Source organism: Pinus tabuliformis, chromosome Q (genome assembly GCF_031772625.1).
Source record: "Pinus tabuliformis cultivar Carrire ecotype Pingquan chromosome Q, CPIR1, whole genome shotgun sequence".
Classification (NCBI taxonomy): domain Eukaryota; kingdom Viridiplantae; phylum Streptophyta; class Pinopsida; order Pinales; family Pinaceae; genus Pinus; species Pinus tabuliformis.
Genome location: NC_142296.1, coordinates 933,202,192 through 933,223,750, shown reverse-complemented (window position 1 = coordinate 933,223,750; position 21,559 = coordinate 933,202,192). Strand labels below are relative to the sequence as shown.

General features: G+C 39.9%; 1 protein-coding gene across 3 annotated transcripts in view; it reads right to left on the bottom strand.

Moving 5' to 3' along the window:
- LOC149222526 (reticulon-like protein B12) overlaps positions 1–21,559 on the bottom strand; it is a 293,109-nt gene that overhangs the window by 61,381 nt on the left and 210,169 nt on the right. The window contains exon 4 of one of the 3 annotated variants that reach the window (XM_089385496.1): positions 7,351–7,678. The exons of 1 other annotated variant lie outside the window; for it this stretch is intronic. In XM_089385496.1, the coding sequence (XP_089241622.1) occupies positions 7,484–7,678 (195 nt within the window). In that variant the 3' untranslated portion in view covers positions 7,351–7,483. Of the gene's footprint in view, positions 1–7,350; positions 7,679–21,559 lie in introns of those variants that run through there. One more of the 3 variants, XM_089385498.1, reaches the window with a different exon arrangement.

Below are 21,559 nucleotides of genomic sequence, written 5' to 3'. Positions count from 1 at the left end.
AGGAGAATTTAACTTAAATTCTTGTTTGTCCCTTCATATGCAGATTAGAATTAAATCAATATTCATCCAGCAATCATAATAAATCTTTACACATCTAAATACATCTAAAGCAAAAACTAGTTTATGAAAATTTATGCTAAATTAACTAAGAAGTGCACTTAGCTTGGTGTGGGAGCCCTCCACCCTTGCCTTGCACACTTGAAGAAACATTAGCTACAGTAACTTCAGTAAATCACCAAGCATGAACAACAAATGAAAATGAAACATGCTTTTCAATTAAATTTCAGTTTTCAAAGAGTCTCAATATCAAATTATACAAATTCTACCTCCTCAAGCCTTCAATGGTCTTGGCTTAAATAGAGAAATAATAAACAAACTTGACTAAAATGTCTCTAACAATCATATCTATCCTAATCCCATCTATCTTGGTCGAATCCATCCATTTAGTTACACAAAATTTGGAAAATCCCAAAAAATACTAAATTTGACCTATTTCCTAGGGATTTCCTGAAAGACAGGTCATGTTTGACCAGCGTTGACCGGGCCTGTTTTAGCTCAGTTTCACCAAACCAATAGGTATACATCCATCCTTGGTTCCCAAGCTTTCTATATCTATGCTTAGCTCGTGCCTAGGTGTCCTGCAATTATGACTTCAATGGAACCATTATAAGAATTTTCAATGCAATCTAAAATTAATTTTAAAACCCAATTTTTACAAAAAATTCTAAAAAATGAAAAACGTAATCTAATTACCTGAATATGCAAAATAAGGGTAAAATGAAGCATATGTATGTGGGATAAGGTGGAATATGATGGTAAATAAGTGGGTTTATGATAAACAAAAATGACCAAAATTGAGAGCCAACATCTCCCCCTTCCTGATGCTGAAACATGTCTTCATGCTTGCTTCATTTGCTTGGACCTTTTGAGTGTTGATGCCCCTGTTGTACCTATACCTATAGCTCTATCTCCTGATGTAGAAGCCTTTGCTTGTGCTTCTTGAATAAATATGATAACCCTCTCCATTTCCTCCTCTATCTATTTAATTGGAGCACATCCAATAATTAACTGAACTCTTTGCCATGTGAATCATGTCCATTACCATACTTTTGGAGATTAGTCTAAAAAATTTCTTTGATTTTGAAAGAGGGTATTAATTTATTTTATCTGAACCCTATGAGTGTCCTTTTGCAACCCATTCCTTTGTAATTTCCATTTCTCAATGCCCAATAACCAAAACCACTCTTTTTGCCCAATTTATGATATTGATAGGACATGAATTTCAAAGTAATGATCATTCAATTCTAGCAATGCCAGTGAAGTTGAAGCAATTTGCACACGAAGTTGCAACAAACATTGTACAAGTAGCAACAAACTTTATTAACCATTTTCTCATAAACTACAAACTGGGTTTCTTTGAAATTTTGCAAAAATATTTCTACCACTCCATTGCTTCTCTTCACCAAAAATTGGAAATATCCTCATCACAGATTTTGAGAAAAAGAAAAATTGGTTGTAGGTGACATTGCTTGATTTCTTCAAAAATACAAATCGGTTTAACTTGAAATTTACCGTATCTATTGATCTCACAATGATGCATCCCCCTGCTAAATTTCATGATAATCTGATGCACAGAATTCAAGAAAAATGGGAAATGGTTGTAGGTGATGATGGTTGATTTCTGGAAAAATGAAAGTTCTTTTGGCATGAAATTTCTGGGTTTATTCATCTTATATCACTGCATCTTCCCTCAAATTTTTGCATCAAATGGATATACGGTTTAAAAGTAATCAACAATTTTTGAAAATGCAACTATTTGCTTACCAAGACTCTGAAGTTCTGAGACTAATTGAGACTGATTCCTCTACTTATTACTCCTTCAATTCCCCTTTTGTTATGCTGCAAATGATGCCCAAAAATGCCCTCTGTTTTAGAAAACTAATAAAAGAAATTTTGCACTGTGTGAAAGACCATAAAAATACCTCGGAAAGATTTCACTGTAGGGCAAAATCATGTCTCAATCTGTGTTTGCAATTTCAACCTTATGAAAAAAAACCCTCTGTGTTTAAAAAATTGCATACTGTGTATACAAACTGGGAGTTACTGCACTTTTCATGTGCAAAATTTTGACAAATATGCACAAAGAAATTGTTTAGATACCTGATCTTTGATTAACTGGAAGAGAACTTGTAGAATTTTCTGGTAATAGCTGTTTTCTTGTGTTAAACAATACAATTCCAGTTAAAACTCTTCTCTCGGCATTTCGAAATCTACAGGTGGCAGCATGTGTCTATGTGACAATTCCTCAACTGAAGTTGTATTTCCATACTATGACATCTCTTTAAATAAAATCCTGAAACTATCCTCGTAATCCTCTAACTGTTGATGAATTTACGGGATTAACTCTTACAGGTGGCAGAGGATTTTACGCAGAATAGATCTGGAACTGAAGTCATAAAACCTGGGATTCGATTTTAAATTTCGATGCTTACCTTCACTGAGAGTTCATTGCACAATTTGAGGGATTCTCTGCGTAAATTATGGCTTGGCGCAAAATCCTCCACCTTTAAATAATCCTTCAATTCTGCACGTTGCTCAGCATTCCTCTTTCCCTACGTAGCTCAGTATTCCTTTTCAGCTATTCAACTATGGCTCTACACAATTTTAATAGCCTATTCTTTCTCAATTCGAAGTTTTAGGAATTTTTTTACGGCTTTAGTAGTTGAGAGAGCTTCTCTACGTTATGGTTCTGCATAGCTACAACTCAGAGTAGCTCTGTGTAATTCTCTGTGGCTCACAACATTCTTCTACATCTCACAGCAACTCTGTGTTAGGCTATAGTTTTGCTTCAACTCAGAACAATTTTTCACGGCCAAGAATGTTTTACTACGGCTCCAGCGTTTTTCTACAGCTCACGGGGTTTCAGAACTACAAACTTCTTCTTTGAAAATTTTGACCATTTTGATTTGACCCTCTGATGTTGATTTCAATGTTGTCGTGATTTGAACATTTGTTTCGTAAAGCCTTAACTCATATGTACTATGGCTCAACGTATTTCAATTTTTCGACATTTGTTGCATAGCCTTAAGGTTATGAGTATTTAGGTTATGATTCTTAGATATGCACTATACTCATATTCTTTTAATACCATCTCAATATCCATTATGTGCATGTTTGATTTTATGTTTTTATCATTGTCCCTCCTTTTCATCATATGCTCTTAGGACCATAGTTTATTTATCATTGTAGTTCTTTGTCCTATTTTCATCATATGTTCTCATGTATTTGATTTAAAAATGACCATAGTTTTAGGTCATTTTAAATCAAATATTTGTTACAATGATACTAACACCCCTATTTTTTATCTTTGATTTTGTAGATGCATAACCCAATATTTCTTGATGGTCAATAAATCAATAAAGGAATGAGATGTGGTCAACAAAATTGATCAAAATTTGTAAAAAAAATAGGGTTAATATGTGATGTTTTGTAAATGATAGTGAATATGGGTTAATATGTGAATGTAGGTTGGACTTAATGAATGAATAAATGTATAGGGTAATGATATGATACTTATGGCTAGGAATTTGCATATTCAAGTTTTTAAACTAAATTATCAATCTTAGGAAAAAAATTTCAAAATCAAGGGCTTTAAAAGAAATCTAAACTTACAGTACTTTCCTTTGATTTGATGTTCATTACTCTTTTGTCATCACTTGACCTTTCAAAATGAATTCTTGTCAATACTGGATTGTAGATAGATGTTTGTAGTTGCTTCTCAGGTCCCTTTAATGTTAATCTTGTTCAGGTCCATTACTGATACTTGTTGATGATGTTTGTTTCAGGTCCCTTCTATAGAACAACTGTTTGATATCAAACCATTGCATGGTTTGTTGATTTATTATGAATCTTCCCCCTTTGCTTATCTTGAGACTTGTCCTCAAGTCTTTGAATTTTGGAAGATGATTATGCAAAATGAAATTGAAAAACATTAAAAAAAAAAAATCATATTGGCCAAACAAGTTGGTTTTCTTATATGAATTTGAGTTTGTATTGTGCCAGTGTCCTGGATTTTCACAACCAAACTCCTTTATTATTTTTATTTTCTTTTTTCTTTTCTGAATGGAGGTGGAGGTATAATGATGTAGGGAAGTATGGAAAGCTTATAAAAGTAGGATAGGTTGAAGTCATGATCTAGGAATAGATGGATAGATAGATAATATATGTAGACTTCGACAAGGATGTTCATGGAGGTTAACATACTATATAGATGAATAAAATGATGAACAATATGGCTTATGAAAGGCTTCTAAGGCAATGGATGTGACTTTTCATGGTACAAAAACTTGACTTCTTCTTCCGATGATTAGCTTCATGCATTTTGCCTCGATCTTGATTCATGTTGTAGGGTTGTTGGTGTTGTTGGTCAGCAACTGAGAGCAAGCTTCACAAATTTGAGTTTCATTGGATGAACTCAACATCAGGTGAATTTCCACTTTATTTTCACTTTGAATATTTTCATTTCATATTCATAGATATGAATTTTTAAAGATTGACTTTGAAAACCGTTCCTCCATGGAATTGACCCCTCAAATCTTCCCGGGACCTGCAAAAACATAGCTTTTGCTCGCAATACAATATTAGGTGATGGAGGAAGAGAGGTGTAAAGTCTATCTTCCAAGAAATATATAAAATAATTACAAGAATTGTTTAAAAACAAGTCCAATATACAAAGAAAATGCATTTGTTTATCCCTTGAGGAATGGTGGTCAGCCTGAACCTCCTAGTGGTATTTTGTTCACAAAATATTTGTTTTATGTTCAATTAGAGTGATTCCAAAGCAAAGTTAAATTGTATTCATATGGCTACTTCCAGTATACACAAGTTTTCAGAATGTTTTAAAATGACATGCTAAAAATAATGAAGAGTAACCTGTTTGATAGAGCTGCGTGTGAATTTTTTACTAGACCAACGGTTACTATTTGGAGTGTAACTTTTTCGTTAAAGATCGGATCGATGTGATTCCACTTGGAAATTAAATTAGATTCATTTTTGTATACCGAGTAGAAACAAGTTTAAAAATCCTTAGTTTTGATATCACAAAATTGTTGATTAACAGACCTAGGAGGCAGACTTTTACTATGCTGATTTGAAGACATGAAGTTACTAAATGTGGCATAACTTTTTCATTTTACCTCCAAATGGGATGATTCAAATTGTGTATTGATCTAGACTTGAATATCTATCTCTTAGATAAACAGGTTTTGAAAAGAAGATGAATTGGTATGTTAAATATGCCAATAAACAGTCAAGACCTAAAATTGTCGACATGCAGATTTTTCGACAGGCAGTTAGTATTTTGAGCATAACTTTTTCATATGATATCAGATTGAGGTGATTCAAATTCATTTGAAAACTATATTCGAAAGGATATCTTCCCTATAAATATCATGTTAAAATGTTTCCATTAGACCCCTAAAATCAAGGTTGTACTAACTCTGTCCCCAAAATTTCACTTGAGACCTAGTTTTTATTTTGATCATATTTTTTTTTATTTGTGATCCAAATTGAAAATTTCAAAATGGATTTAAAAACTATATTTCAAAAGATACCTGAATTAAAAACGTGGTTTGAAAATGATCCTGAATGTTGCCATTAAATCCTTTCAAAAGAATTTTGAACAATGTTCTGAAGAATTTGTTCATGAAAGTTTGAACCAAAAAGTCTTATTATGAACTCATTCTACCTATTTATTTATTTATTCTATTCTATCATACTCTATTGTATAAAAAATAAGTCATTCTCCTAAGTATAAGAGGATTTTCAATGCATCCATTTGCGTAACAAAGTCATAAGTAGACTTACATCCAAATTTGAAAAATATACCTTAATAGATGCTTGGACATAAAAAATTAGTTGATCATAAAGATTTGATGCTAAAGAATGTTGAATAATGGAGTGGTGTTGTGGCCTAATGATTAATTGAAACCAAGTTTCGAAATGATCTTTGTTTATTTGGTTCTCCTTAATTGTCATATCACAAAGTTCTTTTTGTGGAATGTGTTCAAAATCATGAATGCACAAGGGATCATATGCTAGATATTCTTGAATTCTAGATCTATTGTTTGAACTTCATCGCATGTGATCCATGGCTCATTAATCTCTTCATTAAGATAACTAGAAGAAGCTTTTAGGTACTTTTCTTGTGGATCCTCTTCATGGATGCTTTGTTGCTCTTGTATCTTTTCAAGTGAAGATTCATCCCTAGTGACCATTCTAAATTGTGGACAAGGGTTTAAGAAGATCCTTGTGGTGGCATACCCTCTTTTTCTAAATGACGTCTTTAACATCATGCTTTGTAGATTTTTGTTTTGCAAATGGATTTTGTAGTTAATGAATTTTTATTAATGGTTGGGGGTTTTGTTTTGAGATCTACCTTTCTAATTTCTATATCTAGGCATAAAGAAACATTACTAAAACAGCTTAATTTTTGTTGTTTTTGTTATATTTTGTTTTTTTTTTTTTTTTATCTTCCTATTTGACTCTGGCTAAGTATGCTTCTCCGACAACGATGCCAAAAAATGTTGGGCCAATTCACTTTGCAAATTAACACAAGTATTTAATTATCAATCTGGGCTTGTAAGCTTGGAAGCATGTCCAAAGTATATGGATCTTAGTTGTAGTCAATTTTAGAAGATGAAATATAAAGATTGGAGGAAATGCATATTACAAATATAAAATCTAATTAAGTTTTTCTAATTCACTTATGTAATATGTAAGGATGGGGCTCCGAACTTAAGAGAACTAGGTTGTCCTTCCCTACAATATTATTTCCATGAAAAGAAATCCCAAATCACTATATAACAACAATTTATGATGTAGAAGATGTAAGAGAAAATCCTTCTAACTAAGGAGATCCAGGTTGTCCTTCTTCACACTTCTATTTTATCAGTCACCATTGCTTTAAAACTAGAAATTTAAAAATGACTTTAAATAAGGAAAAGAGGATGAATTTCAATTGTAGTTCCTAATGAGATAGAAGAAGGATTTAACTTAAATTCTTGTTTGGCCCTTCATATGCAGATTAGAATTAAACCAATATTCATCCAACAATCATAATAAATCTTTACACATCTAAATACATCTGAAGCAAAAACTAGTTTATGAAAATTTATACTAAATTAACCAAGAAGTGCACTTAGCTTGGTGTGGGAGCCCTCCACTCTTGCCTTGCACACTTGAACAAATCTCAACTACAGTAACTTCAGTAAATCACCTAGCATGAACAGAAAATGAAAATGAAACAGGTTCTTCAATTAACTTTCAGTCTTCAAAGAGTCTCAATATCATATTATACAAATTCTACCTCCTCAAGCCTTCAATAGTCTTGGCTTAAATAGAGAAATAATAAACAAACTTGACTAAAATGTCTCTAACAGTCATATCTATCCTAATCCCATCTATCTTGGTCGAATCCATCCATTCAGTTACATGAAATTTGGAAAATCTCAAAAAATATTAAATTTGACCTATTTCCTAGGGATTTCCTAAAAGACAGATCATGTTTGACTAGCATTGACCGGGCTTGTTTTAGCTCAGTTTGACAGAACAAATAGGTACACGTCCCTTCTTGGTTGCCAAGCTTTCCATATTTATGCTCAGCTCGTGCCCAGGTGTCCTACAAGTATGACTTCAATGAAACCATTACGAGAATTTTCCAGGCAGTCTACAATTAATTTTAAAACCCAATTTTTACAAAAATTTCTAAATTGAAAAACTTAATCTAATTACCTAAATATGAAAAATACGGGTAAAATGAAGCATATGTACGTGGGATAAAGTGGAATATGATGGTAAATAAGTGGGTTTATGATAAACAAAAATGACCAAAATTGAGGGCTAACACTTCTACTTCAAAGTGGTCCAAGGTATGCCTTTGATTTTGGTTTTATATGTTAGCGATCTATTCTTGATAGGTAGTGAGCCTCTAATGCTCTAGTGTAAGAGGGAGCTAGCCTCCGAGTTCGAGATGAAGGATCCTGGTTTGATGCATTACTTCCTGGGATTAGAGGTGTGGTAAAGACTTAGTGAGATTTTCCTTTCCAGAGGAAAATCTGCTGTGAAGTTGTTGGAAAGATTTGGAATGGTAGAATGCAAGTCCCTAGCCACACCAATGGAGATGAACTTCAAGAAGTTATGAGGAGATGTTGTTGGACCTGACTTGGCAAACCCCTCTAAGCACTGATAATTGATTAGGGCATTGATGTTCCTTGTGAACACTCGACGAAACATATGTTTTGTAGTCAACACCTTGAGTCAATTCATGACTAAGCCCCTCCATGCACACTGCGTTGTTTCCAAGCATGTACTGAGATATTTGCATGGGACAAACAATCTTGGTCTGAGATATACTATCAGAGATGTGAGATTGCATGGATGCATTGATGCTAACTAGGTTGGAAATGTTATTGACAGTAAGAGCACATAGAGGTGTTGCTTTAGCTTGGGGTTTGCGATGATATCTTGGATGATCAGGAAACAAAAATCTGTAGCTTTAAGCATGACCAAGGCATGCTACATTGTTGCTAGCATGGCTAGCTGTGAGGCAATCTAGCTGAGAAAGCTCTTTGCAAAGTTGTTTGAGCAGGTCCTAGATACAACTGTGATATATTGCGACAATAAGAGTGGGATTTGATTCACAGAGAATCTCGTATTTCATTACAAGTCCAAGCATGTTGAGATCAACTATCATTATATACAAGACATGGTGCAGAAAGGACCAGTGGGACTCCATCATATATCCACTGATGAGCAAATAGCAGACATACTCACTAAGGCTTTGCCGAAAGGGAAGTTCTTGATCTTCAGAGAGCAGCTTGAATTGATGGATGTGACCCTCCCGGGTAAGGGTCCAATTTGATCGAGGACACTGAGCTATGCTCTTCCCCCCTTATCTAAGCTCCCAAGGTGAGGAATTGAGCCGAAGAGCTCCTGGGGTGAGGAAACTCTGGACAATAGGATAGTTGTGATCCTTACCTGTCGGTAAGTAGTATCCTACCTATTTCTTGGTTATAGGATAGTCGAGATCCTTACCACATGGTAAGTATCATCCTACCTATTGTCATCTTTGGGACTTGACAGAGTATACCCCAGTTGGCATCCTACCAACAAGCTAGGCTTGTTGGATTGTTCCTCCCCATCTGGCCAATGGGTTGAGACGTGACTTGGGATAGTTGTGATCCTTACCATTTATGGTAAGTAATACCCTGCCCAAGTGAGAGGATGAGGTGTTCTACCACCGACTGTTCAAGGTCAAATTGGGCAGATCAACGAACAATAGGATAGTTGTGATCCTTACCTCATAGTAAGTCATATCCTGCATATTGTCTTTGACGATATGATAGTTGTGATCCTTATCTTCCAGGGTAAGTCGTATCCTACTTATCATTCTTGGATAGAGAGTGGTAGCTTGAGCTCCCATATGATGTCAAAATCTTCTTCTTTTATATTTGAGTGTTCAGCAAAGATGAACAAAGATGACATTTGACTTAATGATGATGAGACATTCGAGATGGGGCATATATTGCAATTAGAAATTTCTCCCTAGCTGAGAGGGATCATTAATTTGGCAGCTCAAGGACAAATTCCCTCCTTTGGACAACTTTCCTCATTCAAAGAAGACCCTCTTTTCCCTTGGAAGAATTTAATTTAGTCAAGGGAAAATATGACTTTAATATGAAAACCCAAAAGTGCACAAAAGTTCATGTCGGCTTTAAAGACAAATTGGGTCTCCTTCAACACCTATAAATACAACTCAATTGCACCTCATTTGGACACAATCTCACACATATTATTCTTCTCTTTGGAGGTTCGGACATCCAAAATTGTAGGTATCTCTCTCACACGTGCAACGAGTTTGGAGGCATATCTGAAATTCTGCGTTGACTTCTATTTGGGACAGTTTGACTAGCTTGTTGACCATCTTTGACTTGGTTTGACCAGTTTTGGATTTGTTTGAGGAGGCTGCATTCTTTGGCACCGAATGGAGGAATTCTAGGCAGTTTTACCACAAACCTTGACCATAGATTTGGGCAGCAGACTTTCTCTCTCCGTTGACCAACTTTGTGTTAAGTTATGGTATGTTCTATGCTTATAACAGTTTACTTCTTTTTCTTATTATATTCCACTGATTAGCAATCACACGTACATAAAGTAAAGTGCAGATAGAACATTAAACGATCGATAGAAAACAAGCCAAGACAAGAGACACAAGATGTGGCGGCTAGCCAGGGACAAACCCCACAATGTGTGGGGAAACCCTTTGATCAAATCTTCTTTTATCTTCAATAATTCAGCAGAGAGAAATAGTACAATAAATCTTATTCATATCAGCAATAGCAAACCCTAGATCAGCAGCATCAGCATTAGCGGCTTCAATATCAAAATAGGGCAGACCATATCTCACAAACCGACCGTGGGATTGACTTCATTCCACCACCAAAAGTTTCGGCTTCCAGAGGAGGTTCAGATGAACCTACAGCGCAATTCAGATGAGGAGATCTTCTAGGCCACGCAAGTCAATCTTTACTTCTGCAGTTGCAGCTTCAGTTTCAGTAGTTTCCGGCTTCAAACTAGGGCAGTCGATATCTTGCAAACCGTTCGTCGGATTGACTTCATTCCACCACCAAAAGTTGCGGCTTTTAGAGGAGGTTCAGATGAACCTACAACGCAGTTCCAAAGAGGAGATCTTCTAGGCCACGCAAGTCAATCTTTACTTCTGCAGTTGCAGCTTCAAATTCAACAGCTTCCGGCTTCACATGTGTGAGAGAGAGACCCATTTCAGCGCAGTAGAGAAGAGACTCATTTCTGCGTAGTAGAGAGAGAGAGAGATGTGATGAGATGAGTGAGTCCAAATGAGGAAAAGTCCTCTTATATTTATACACAATGTTGGTGGGTGAATAGATGCGACTGTTGGGCTTCTGAGCCTACATGAGTTGTAGGTCGGCTTGATAATAATTCCATAATCAAAATAAATTCATATCTCCATGAATACTTATTGGAATCGGATGATATTTATATCAATCCTACACCTCTCAACGAGAGGAATCTAATAAAAATATTATCAGCCATGAATAAGATGACCCACATGAATTTTTTCCCTGGTTGCCAATTTTAACACTCCCTCTCAACCATGGACAACTTCATCTGCAATCTGTCTATCGGTCGTTACTATTCATCCATCAAATGCACTGCCCTGTACAGCCTGACCCTTGCCCTGCTCTGCTCTATTCTGCCTATTCTGCTTTGTCTTGTTCTGCCCTGCATTGATCTGTATTGTTTTGCTCTGTTCTGCTCTACTCTTGCATTGTTCTGTTCTGCTCTGCTTTTGTCCGAATTATGAAGAAGAAGAAATGATCGAGGATGTATCATATTGACTCAAAGTCAGTCTCAGAGTATGTACCACTGGTCCCAGACCAGTCTCAACCAACCCGAAGTCAGCGTCATAGTGAGTACAACTCCACTGGTCCTAGACCAGTATCATCCTCCACTGACTCAAAGTCAGTCTCAGAGTGCGTACCACTGGTCCCAGACCAATCTCAGCCGACCCGAAGTCAGCTTCATAGTAAGTACCACTCCTACCACTGGTCCCAGACCAGTATCGCAGTCTCAGAGAGTGTACCACTGGTCCCAGACCAGTCTCAACCGACCCTAAGTCAGTGTCATAGTGTGTACCACTCTCACTGGTCCCAGACCAATACTGCACTGACACGAAGTCAATCTCAGAGTATGTACCACTGGTCCCAGACCAGTCTCAACCGACCCGAAGTCAGCGTCATAGTATGGTACAACTCCTACCACTGGTCCCAGACCAGTCTCAACCGACCCGAAGTCAGCGTCATAGTATGGTACAACTCCTACCACTGGTCCCAGACCAGTATCGCAGTCTCAGAGAGTGTACCACTAGTCCCAGACCAGTATCGCAGTCTCAGAGAGTGTACCACTGGTCCCAGACCAGCATCGCAGTCTCAGAGAGTGTACCACTGGTCCCAGACTAGTCTCAACCGACCCGAAGTCAGCGTCATAGTATGTACCACTCTCACTGGTCCCAGACCAGTACTGCACTGACACAAAGTCAGTCTCGGAGTATGTACCACTGGTCCCAGACCAGTCTCAACCGACCCGAAGTCAGCGTCATAGTATGGTACAACTCCTACCACTGGTCCCAGACCAGTAGCATTGATCCCAGACCAATGGAGGTCATCCTAGCGTAGGGAGTATGGTAGATACAACGATGTGTCCATCGGTACTACTATGGTCTCTAACTTCATTTCCCTGCTCATTGATCAGATGAGAGGTACTTCCCATGAGTCCCAAACTGCATGGGTAGGATGCCTCGACAGGAGAACTAATCAATCCTGTCCTCACAGGGGAACACATCAATCCTGCTACAATCGTCATGGAGAACACATCAATCCAGGCTGCCATGGAGAACACATCAATCCAGGCCTCACAGGAGAACTAATCATCCTGCTACACAGGAGAGCAAATCATCCTGTTCCACAAGAGAGCGAATCATCTTGTCCCACAAGAGAGCGAATCATCTTGTTCCAGTGTGCACCACCAGGGGAGGGTGAGTCACCCTGTGGTCGTATGTTGCTCCAGTAATAACCGCAAGCCCTCAGAGCTCCCAGAGCTCAATGTATGCAACATGCAGGACCCTTGTACAAAGGTTTCTTGCCGACTACAAGTCGTTTGGGAAAATCATAGATTAGATCTTTCCTCGGGGCTTTGAGAAGGTGTATCAACCTGTACATCATCTTAATGTGATGGAGCTTCCTTGCTCATCGACTTACCATATCCCAGATGATGTCTATCTACTGGAGCAATTGACGAATACGGGATTCCTCAATAATCGAATCCCACCTCTGGTTGTAACAGAGAATCACAGTGGTATCCAATGTAAATCCAAACAGCTCACTGAAGAGTTTTCGCAACCAGAATGCCTCACACGAGGTTATGCTAGCAACAATATATCCTGCTTCGGCGGTGCTCAAAACCACCGACTTCTGCTTCCTGCTCATCCAGGATATCAAAGTAGATCCCAAGGTGAAACAGTACCCGGAAGTGCTCTTACGGTCCACCACACTGCCTGCCCAATCAACATCAGTATATCCAAGTAGTCTCACATCTCCGGCAGTGTATCTTAATCCATGAGAGATTGTGTCCTAAAGACATCTTAGAAGATTCCTAGCATCAATCCAGTGAGGCTCAACCAAAAAGAAAATATGAGCTCACAATGCTAACTGCAAAACATATGTTCGGACGGAGGTTCACCAAGAACATCAATGCGAACGAGTTTTTGAAACTCAGAGGCATTTCCCAAGTCTGGTCCAACATCACTACCATATAACTTCTAAAATTTAAGATCCTCGAGGTAGTCACAGGCTTGCAGTCCATCATACCGAATCTTTCCAATATATTTACCACATATTTTCCTTGAGATAGGAAAATTTCCCTTGGCTTCTGCCACACTTCAAGTCCTTGGTCCTTCATTTCAAATTCAGAAGCCATCTCCCTCTTACATTTGTGAATGAGAGGGTTTGCACCTGTTAGAAAGAGCTCATCCACATACAACACCAGTATGAGAGGCTTGTCATCTTCAACCTTAAAGTAAAGGTTAGGATCATCTTCACTCCTAGTGAATCCCAGCTTCATCAAGTAGCTATCAATCCTCTCATACCATGCTCGAGGTGCTTGCTTCAGCCCATAGAGAGCCTTCTTCAACCTGCATACATGAGATTTTCAATCATAAATCTCAAATCCTTCAGGTTGCTCCACATAGACCTCTTCTTTGATAGAACCATGCAAGAACGCGATCTTAACATCCATCTGATGTAGGTTCCATCCTTGTGAAGCCACAAGGGCTATGATCAAGTGGATGGTCGTATATCTGGCAACAGGTGCAAATATCATAGTTTATACCTCCCTTCTGGGATAAACCACGAGCAATGAAATGAACGTTATACTTTTCCATACGTCCATTTGCTGCATGCTTTATCTTGTAAAGCCATTTTGAAGTAACAATTGTCTTGTCCAGGGTCTGGGAACTACTTCCCAGACATCATTCTCCATAATAGACTCATATTCTATGGTCATAGCATCCTTCCATAGTTAATGCTTGATGACATCTGAGAATGATGAAGGTTCATTTTGTATTATCATGCTCATGATGGTCAGGTATCCCTGATACCTGTTAAGTTTCTTACTTTGATGGAAGGTTCCTCAGGGTGCAGCATGTCCTTCAGCATCATCAAGTATCCCCCTAAGCCATGAAGGCCTCTTCCTAGAAGAGGAAGGCTCATGTGGATGAGGATCAATCGGATCCATGGGTTCTTCTACATCAGGAATTGATTCATCATCCTTTTCTTTCGGTTCCCTGGTGTCGGCTTCTTGAGAGCTACTCAAAGTCAGCAGATTTTCCACCTTGCTGAGAGCCATATCTTTGTCAAAGGTGACATCATGACTAATCACGACTTCCCTTTGATCAGTGGTGAACATTTCTTCAGGAGTTTAGGAACCCAATGCTTGATGAGGGCCATCGATTTTGTACATATACGTCGGTGATTGTAGTTTCAGCCCATAGAAACTTTGGAAGTCTTTGATCATGTAGCATGGCCCGGACAGCTTCCATCATCGTGTGGTTCTTCCTTCCCACCACACCATTCTGCTCAAGAGTATGTGGTGTAGTAGTCTTCCTCTTAATGCCAACCTCAGGTATGCCTGAGTAAACCAATTGTAATATATCGGAGGTCTTGCTTTGGCTTGAGGGGAATGGTCCCCTTTTGAGCTTTCCTTTGGCACATCCCGGACATACACCTTCTTTCTCTACTTGGAATTCGGGCATCCCTGTTACAATCTGTCTTACATCGGGAAGAACTTTGTAATGAAAGTGGGCAAACCTCCAATGCCAAAGTTTGGACTAAAGATTTGTGTCACAATACATGACACCTAGCAGATTTCCATCGACCTGATATAATGAATCAACACTAAACCCAAGAGTAAAGGCATCTTTAACATTATTTTTCCATATACATACCATGCCATTGCTGAAGGTTACCTTGTAGCCTTTGTCTTCCATTGCCAAGATGGACACTAGGTTCCTTTTGAGGTCAGGTGCATTTAGTACATCCTAGAATTTCTAGCCTTTTTGAATGCTTGTCCTCCTCCTTGATTCCCAGCTCTCCTCTTACCTTTGTTGTTGAATTTGTCATTCCTTTGATTGCCATCAGAGGGATTTCAAGTTGCACCACTGCATACTGTACCATGCTTCTCTAATCATGATTATCATCATGCTACCCATGTCCATGATTTTATCCATCATAATGCTGCTCAAACTAGTGTGCATCATCATCATGCTATACTATATGTCCATGATCTCATGTTGCCCTTTATGTCCATGATCTCATTCATCATGATGCTCATGATCTCATACATAGTGACTTGCTTTATCGCAAATGTAACATCGTCATTTTCTTCTAGCCTTAGGTCCAGCCTTTCCTTTTGATTTAGTCCCGAAATTATTTCTTTTCTTAGCATGAGAAGAAAAGGCAACAGGAGGACCTTTAAGCATGGGCATTTCTTGCAATTCTTCCCTTCTTTCTTCTTGAATGCATCTAGCCATTAATTCCTCGAAACCAGGAATTACATTATAGTTCAAAAGAGTAGTCCTGAACACAACCATTCAAATGGCAATCCTCCAAGAGTTGTGAGTGCCATTTCTCTGTCAGTAATAGTTTCCCCAATAGATAGGAGATCGTTCTTGATCTCGGTGATTCTTAAGAAGTATGCTTGCATACTTTCATCTTTACCCTTCTTGATTTCCCTCAGCTTATTTCTAAGAAACAAAACATGATTTGCATCATTAACTATAAATAAACTCACCAGTCTATCGTAGATTTCCTTGGAGGTGTCCAGTTCAGAGATGTAGGCCACCAAGTGCTTGTCGATAGAGTCCCGGATGATCTTCTATTGTTTTGACTTCTCCATTTTTTCATTTGTTCCAGGCAGCAGCGGATGCATTTGATGGAGGCTCAACAATATTGCCTCTCACATGATCCAACACTCCTTGATTCTCAAGGGTTAGATGATAGACATCTTCCATCCGTGATAGTCAGCTTTCTCACGGAGCTTGTCTTCAGCAGGAAAGAGAGTTGAGGACCCCATAGTTCTTTTAGGATAGCCTTGCCAATATTCTCTTCGATGATTGCTCTTGCTCTTGCTCGGGCTTTGTCTTCACCTCAGCTCCGATACCATGTTAAGTTATGGTATGTTTTATGCTTATAACAGTTTACTTATTTTTCTTATTATATTCCACTGATTAGCAATCACATGTACATAAAGTAAAGTGCAGATAGAACATTAAACAATCGACAGAAAGACAAGAGACACAAGATGTGGCGGCTAGCCAGGGACAAACCCCACAATGTGTGGGGAACCCTTTGATCAAATCTTCTTTTATCTTCAATAATTCAGCAGAGAGAAATAGTACAATAAATCTGATTCATATCTGCAGTAGCAAACCCTAGATCAGTAGCATCAGCATTAGCGGCTTCATTATCAAACTAGGGCAGACCATATCTCACAAACCGACCGTGGATTGACTTCATTCCACCACCAAAAGTTTCGGCTTCCAGAGGAGGTTCAGATGAACCTACAGCGCAGTTCAGATGAGGAGATCTTCTAGGCCACGCAAGTCAATCTTTACTTCTGCAGTTGCAGCCTCAGTTTCAGCAGTTTCCGGCTTCAAACTAGGGCAGTCGATATCTTGCAAATCGTTCGTCGAATTGACTTCATTCCACCACCAAAAGTTGCGGCTTTTAGAAGAGGTTCAGATGAACCTACAGCGCAGTTCCAAAGAGGAGATCTTCTAGGCCACGCAAGTCAATCTTTATTTCTGTAGTTGCAGCTTCAAATTCAACAGCTTCCGGCTTCACATGTGTGAGAGAGAGACACATTTCAGCGCAGTAGAGAAGAGACTCATTTCTGCGTAGTAGAGAGAGAGAGAGGATGTGATGAGATGAGTGAGTCCAAATGAGGAAAAGTCCTCTTATATTTATACACAACGTTGGTGGGTGAATAGATGCGACTGTTGGGCTTCTGAGCCTACATGAGTTGTAGGTCGGCTTGATAATAATTCCATAATCAAAATAAATTCATATCTCCATGAATACTTATCGGAATCGAATGATCTTTATATCAATCCTACACCTCTCGATGAGAGGAATCTAATAAAAATATTATCAGCCATGAATAAGATGACCCACATGAAGTTTTGCCCTGGTTGCCAATTTTAACACTTTGACTGATTATTTTGAGCTATTTTAACTAACTTGGAAGGTTGCATTGACTAGTAGTTTTACCGAGACTTTTGAGGGTTATTTGACCATTGATTTATGACTGGTTAGGGCATCATTTGTTGTTGTTGACTGCCATTGACTTTTACCATACTTGACTTGGGATAGATTTGACTTTTGGCTCATCATTTGGATATTGGTTGGTTGACTCTGTTGGATAGTCAAAGTATTGATGAATTGGATCATTGTACTCTGTGATATTCCTAATGGAAATATTACATAATAACAGCCATAAATATCTTACATGCAACCCAAAATGAAAATACCGCAAAATATCAACACATTAACAATTTATACCCAAAGAAGTTGAGTCATTTTATTATATATCATGGTAGCAGTACAATAGGTAAGAACAAGTGCACCTAAGCTAGCCAAAGGCAAGCTAGACAAATCCCAGATGAGAAAACAAGGTGCCTGGATGATGGGAAGTGACTTCTCCACTATGCTCTGCATTGCCCTTGAAATATGCATTGTTGGCTAGGAGAAATGGTAGCTAGGACCTCCTCCGGTGCTCAGAAAATTCTGGGAAACTAACCTTGGTCTCTCCACCAATAACTCACAAAAAACCCACGAGGGAAATGGCCAAATGTTGACCTCGAAATTTCGGCCCAATTTCCCCTAGCTCCTCTAACTGTTGGCTGAGTTGGGACCCCTGTTTGACCCCTCAAATATGCCTAGAAAATTCTGCCAAATTAATCTTGGCCTCTCCTCAATAAACCTAGAAAACCCCAAAAACAGTTTGTGCTAGTTTTGACGCTCCAAAATTGACCCCAAATGTTTGGCCCTCCTCCACAAGCAAAAAATTTAACCTGTAGCAGATGTGTTTGTTGCTCCACAAAAATGCTGGAAAATCCCCCACAATCCCCTCCAATCCAACTCCAAATAGCCCCAGCTCCTCAAACCCCTTTGCAAGCCACCCCACAAGTTGCCTCAACAAAGGATTGCACAGTCCATGGACAGAATGATGCAGACCCTCCTCCAGGAATTCGAATGGTTGTTGGGTGATGCTTTCTGTCCCTGCAAATCTCCCTCCTGTGCTAGAAAATTGATCAAAGAGTGCCCCAACAACAATACAACCCCTCACTCCGTCTCTTCTCTCCTCCAATCACTATGTGGCTCCCTGAACTGCGTCCCAGCTAACTCAGAATTCGTGTTGCCTGTGTGGTCTTCCTTCCAACTCCAAAAATGAGTAGAATTTGCCTCCCTAGGGTGGCACTCGTGGTCCACCAAAGAAGAGGGTGAGATTTCCCCTTGGAAACCTCTGGTGCTAAACAACACCTGTGACTCAGCTGAACAACTTGAGCAACAAAGTGTAAAATGTCAAATGATCAAAAGTGCTCAATGATGTTGCCTTCCTCTTATTTATACTTGTTGCTCTCTTCCTTCACGTGGGCCCCTTCACCAAGAAATTCGAGCTCCCTCCTTAGCCATTCGAATTTCTCCATCAAGGGGTGGTCCCCACATCCCACTATGTGATTAATCTTCCCTTTGTCTAATGTTTGGGGCCTCCATTACCACACAACATTAAATTAATTAATGTCCACCCGCTTTTCCTAGGTTTGTATCCAAAATTTTCCCCATCCATAATTTACAAAAATTGAGAAAGGCACTTAGCAAATTTTTATTGGAAGAGATATTACAGTCTTCCCCGCCAAAAATTGCTTATCCTCAAGCAATGCCTGAACAAGCATTCTCTCTAGTTGTTGCTCGCCACTATCACTGCAAAATGTGCCAGGGCCCTAGATGCGCCACTGAATCGTCCCTGACCTCTTCACTGTCCTGACATGAAAGAATCCCTAAATACCAGGATACCAAGCCACTCTATCCAACATGAAGCTCCCCTTGCTCCACTCACTATCCTGCCTGGTATAAGTACCAGAAGCCCCCTGCATACGATCAATGAGTAGGGGATCATGATAATGTGGCACTATGCCCAACTCCTTGTGAAGTTGTCCTGCCACATAGGCCATCCCATGCACTCCAAGCGTATACTCTCGAATATACCATGCAATCCCTGCAGAGAGAGTAACTCGCTCCCGTGAGATTCTCCTGATATCATCTTGCTATGCACCTGCCATGCTAATGAAGTCCCCCACTCCATCAGCGACTTGTTAAAGCCCAATGGAAGATCTGCATGATCTTCCCTTGTAGTATCCAACTCATCCCTAAAGTTTATTGAGATGTGAAGAGTTGTGATGCTCAGGTCCCCCGTTAATCTTAGAGTGGTGCCAGCATGCTGACGTTGCACTACTCTGGATATGACATATACTCCCCATCGTGTGCAAACTGTATCCTCCTCTCTTGAGGCCTAGTGGCGAAAAATCTGTGAGAGCCAAGCTCATCCTGCCCGAGCATCTCCATGATGCCAATATCTACCCCTCCACTGCCAATCTCGACCCTGAGCAACAACAGGATAAGTCTACCTCGCCATGCAGTGGAGGTCTCAGTGATCCCCCATGTGTCAAACCCAAGGTGAATTGGATCACCCTCTGCCATGACCCTACTCATCACAAAGTGGAGTGATCCACCCGCCAACTGGATCCCTGGATCCCCCAACCATACTGGGAGCTCATAACTCCCACTCCTCATGGGATGTCGCTGCATAGCGGTGCTACCTGCTAGAACCCATCTGGCCGTCATCTCTGACCCCTGTATGTATCCCGTGGGTGTTCCCCAAGTATTAGGAGTTTGTCCCACGCAAGCCAACCTAACCTGCTTCTACCAAACCACGTAGTGAAATCTTCTATCCCAACTCTTGAAGATAAACCTGTATACTGCTCAGAGTCTAGGTGCCCTCCTGTAGACAAAGTATACCATCCACCATCCCTCAGGCTCTTGTGACACCTCAGACTATCTAGCCAGAAGTGCATCATGCAGTTCCCTCGCAATCAAATCCCCATGTGTGAGCCCAGGAGTGGAACCTATGCTACCTCAGCAATAAATCACGCCGTCCCTAAGCTTGTATCTGTCAACCTGTGCCTCCACCAAACATCTCAATTGTAGAGTCATGGATGGGTAGGTCCCCAAGGGTAGGATCAAGAGTCTGCAGGGGTACTAAAGAATAACCCTATGGATGCCCCTTTCTGCCTCGTATCTGTTGATAACCCAATAAAAGACCTGTCTCTACTGAACATAGTACCCTCTGGAGCTCAACCACGTCCTTGTCAATCTTTGGTGAGCTACACCTAATGGTACACCTAATGTCCCTGTCCACAATACTCATTGGAGGCAACACTCCAAGGTCCCATTGTGAAGCACCATATGCCACTACATAGCACCAACTAGCACCACACTCCTCGACATGCCACTATATGCCACAATCCATCCCTATACCACACAGGATATCCTCGGCTACCGTTATACTACCCTCTATTGTCCCGTGCCCGATTTGTGTCAAGGCACCAATCACTCCTCGCGTGTACTCAATGTGATGTAAGACACTCCTACTCCAAAACGCAATCCTACACACTACGATACACCACCACGCATCTCCATGTCCACCTGTAGACCACTTCTCAACGCTAGATGCTCCCACACATCCCTGGATATGATGGCCTAGAGTTGTGTCTCTACGTGTCAGCCCACACCCGATCAACATAATCACCTCCACCGTCGTATCACTATATACGTTGATGAATGGATCTTAACTCCACATCTTCCCTGAGGAATCCAAGAAGTGAATCTCCCTATGTGTCAGTAGTGATGCCACCACTTCTCTGCTCCTCTGCGTCCTTCATGCCCCACACAAATGTGAAGAATCCCCAGCTCCATACAAGCCACTGTCTAGTGGCCTGTGAATTCCACCTCCTCCCACAAACTCCTACCAGAGTATGCTAATCACCCCATGATCCCGCATACAATCATCATACCAAGACAACCCAAGGAGTCTGTCCATAAACTAGTTGGCCACCGGTGCTGATCGAAACTACCCTAGCAACTTTGTACGCTCAACTGCTAGGTCAATTGTACCAACCAGGTCGTATTCAACCAACATACTTGGGAACTGATAGGTAGTCCCACCTGAATTCCAATGCTAGTTTGAGCTTTCGATATCGCCAGTGCCTGGAAGCTCCTACTAAGCTACACCTGGGTCCACCACCATCTCCATAGCCCACTCCACTAGGTACCAACTCAGAATCTCTCGC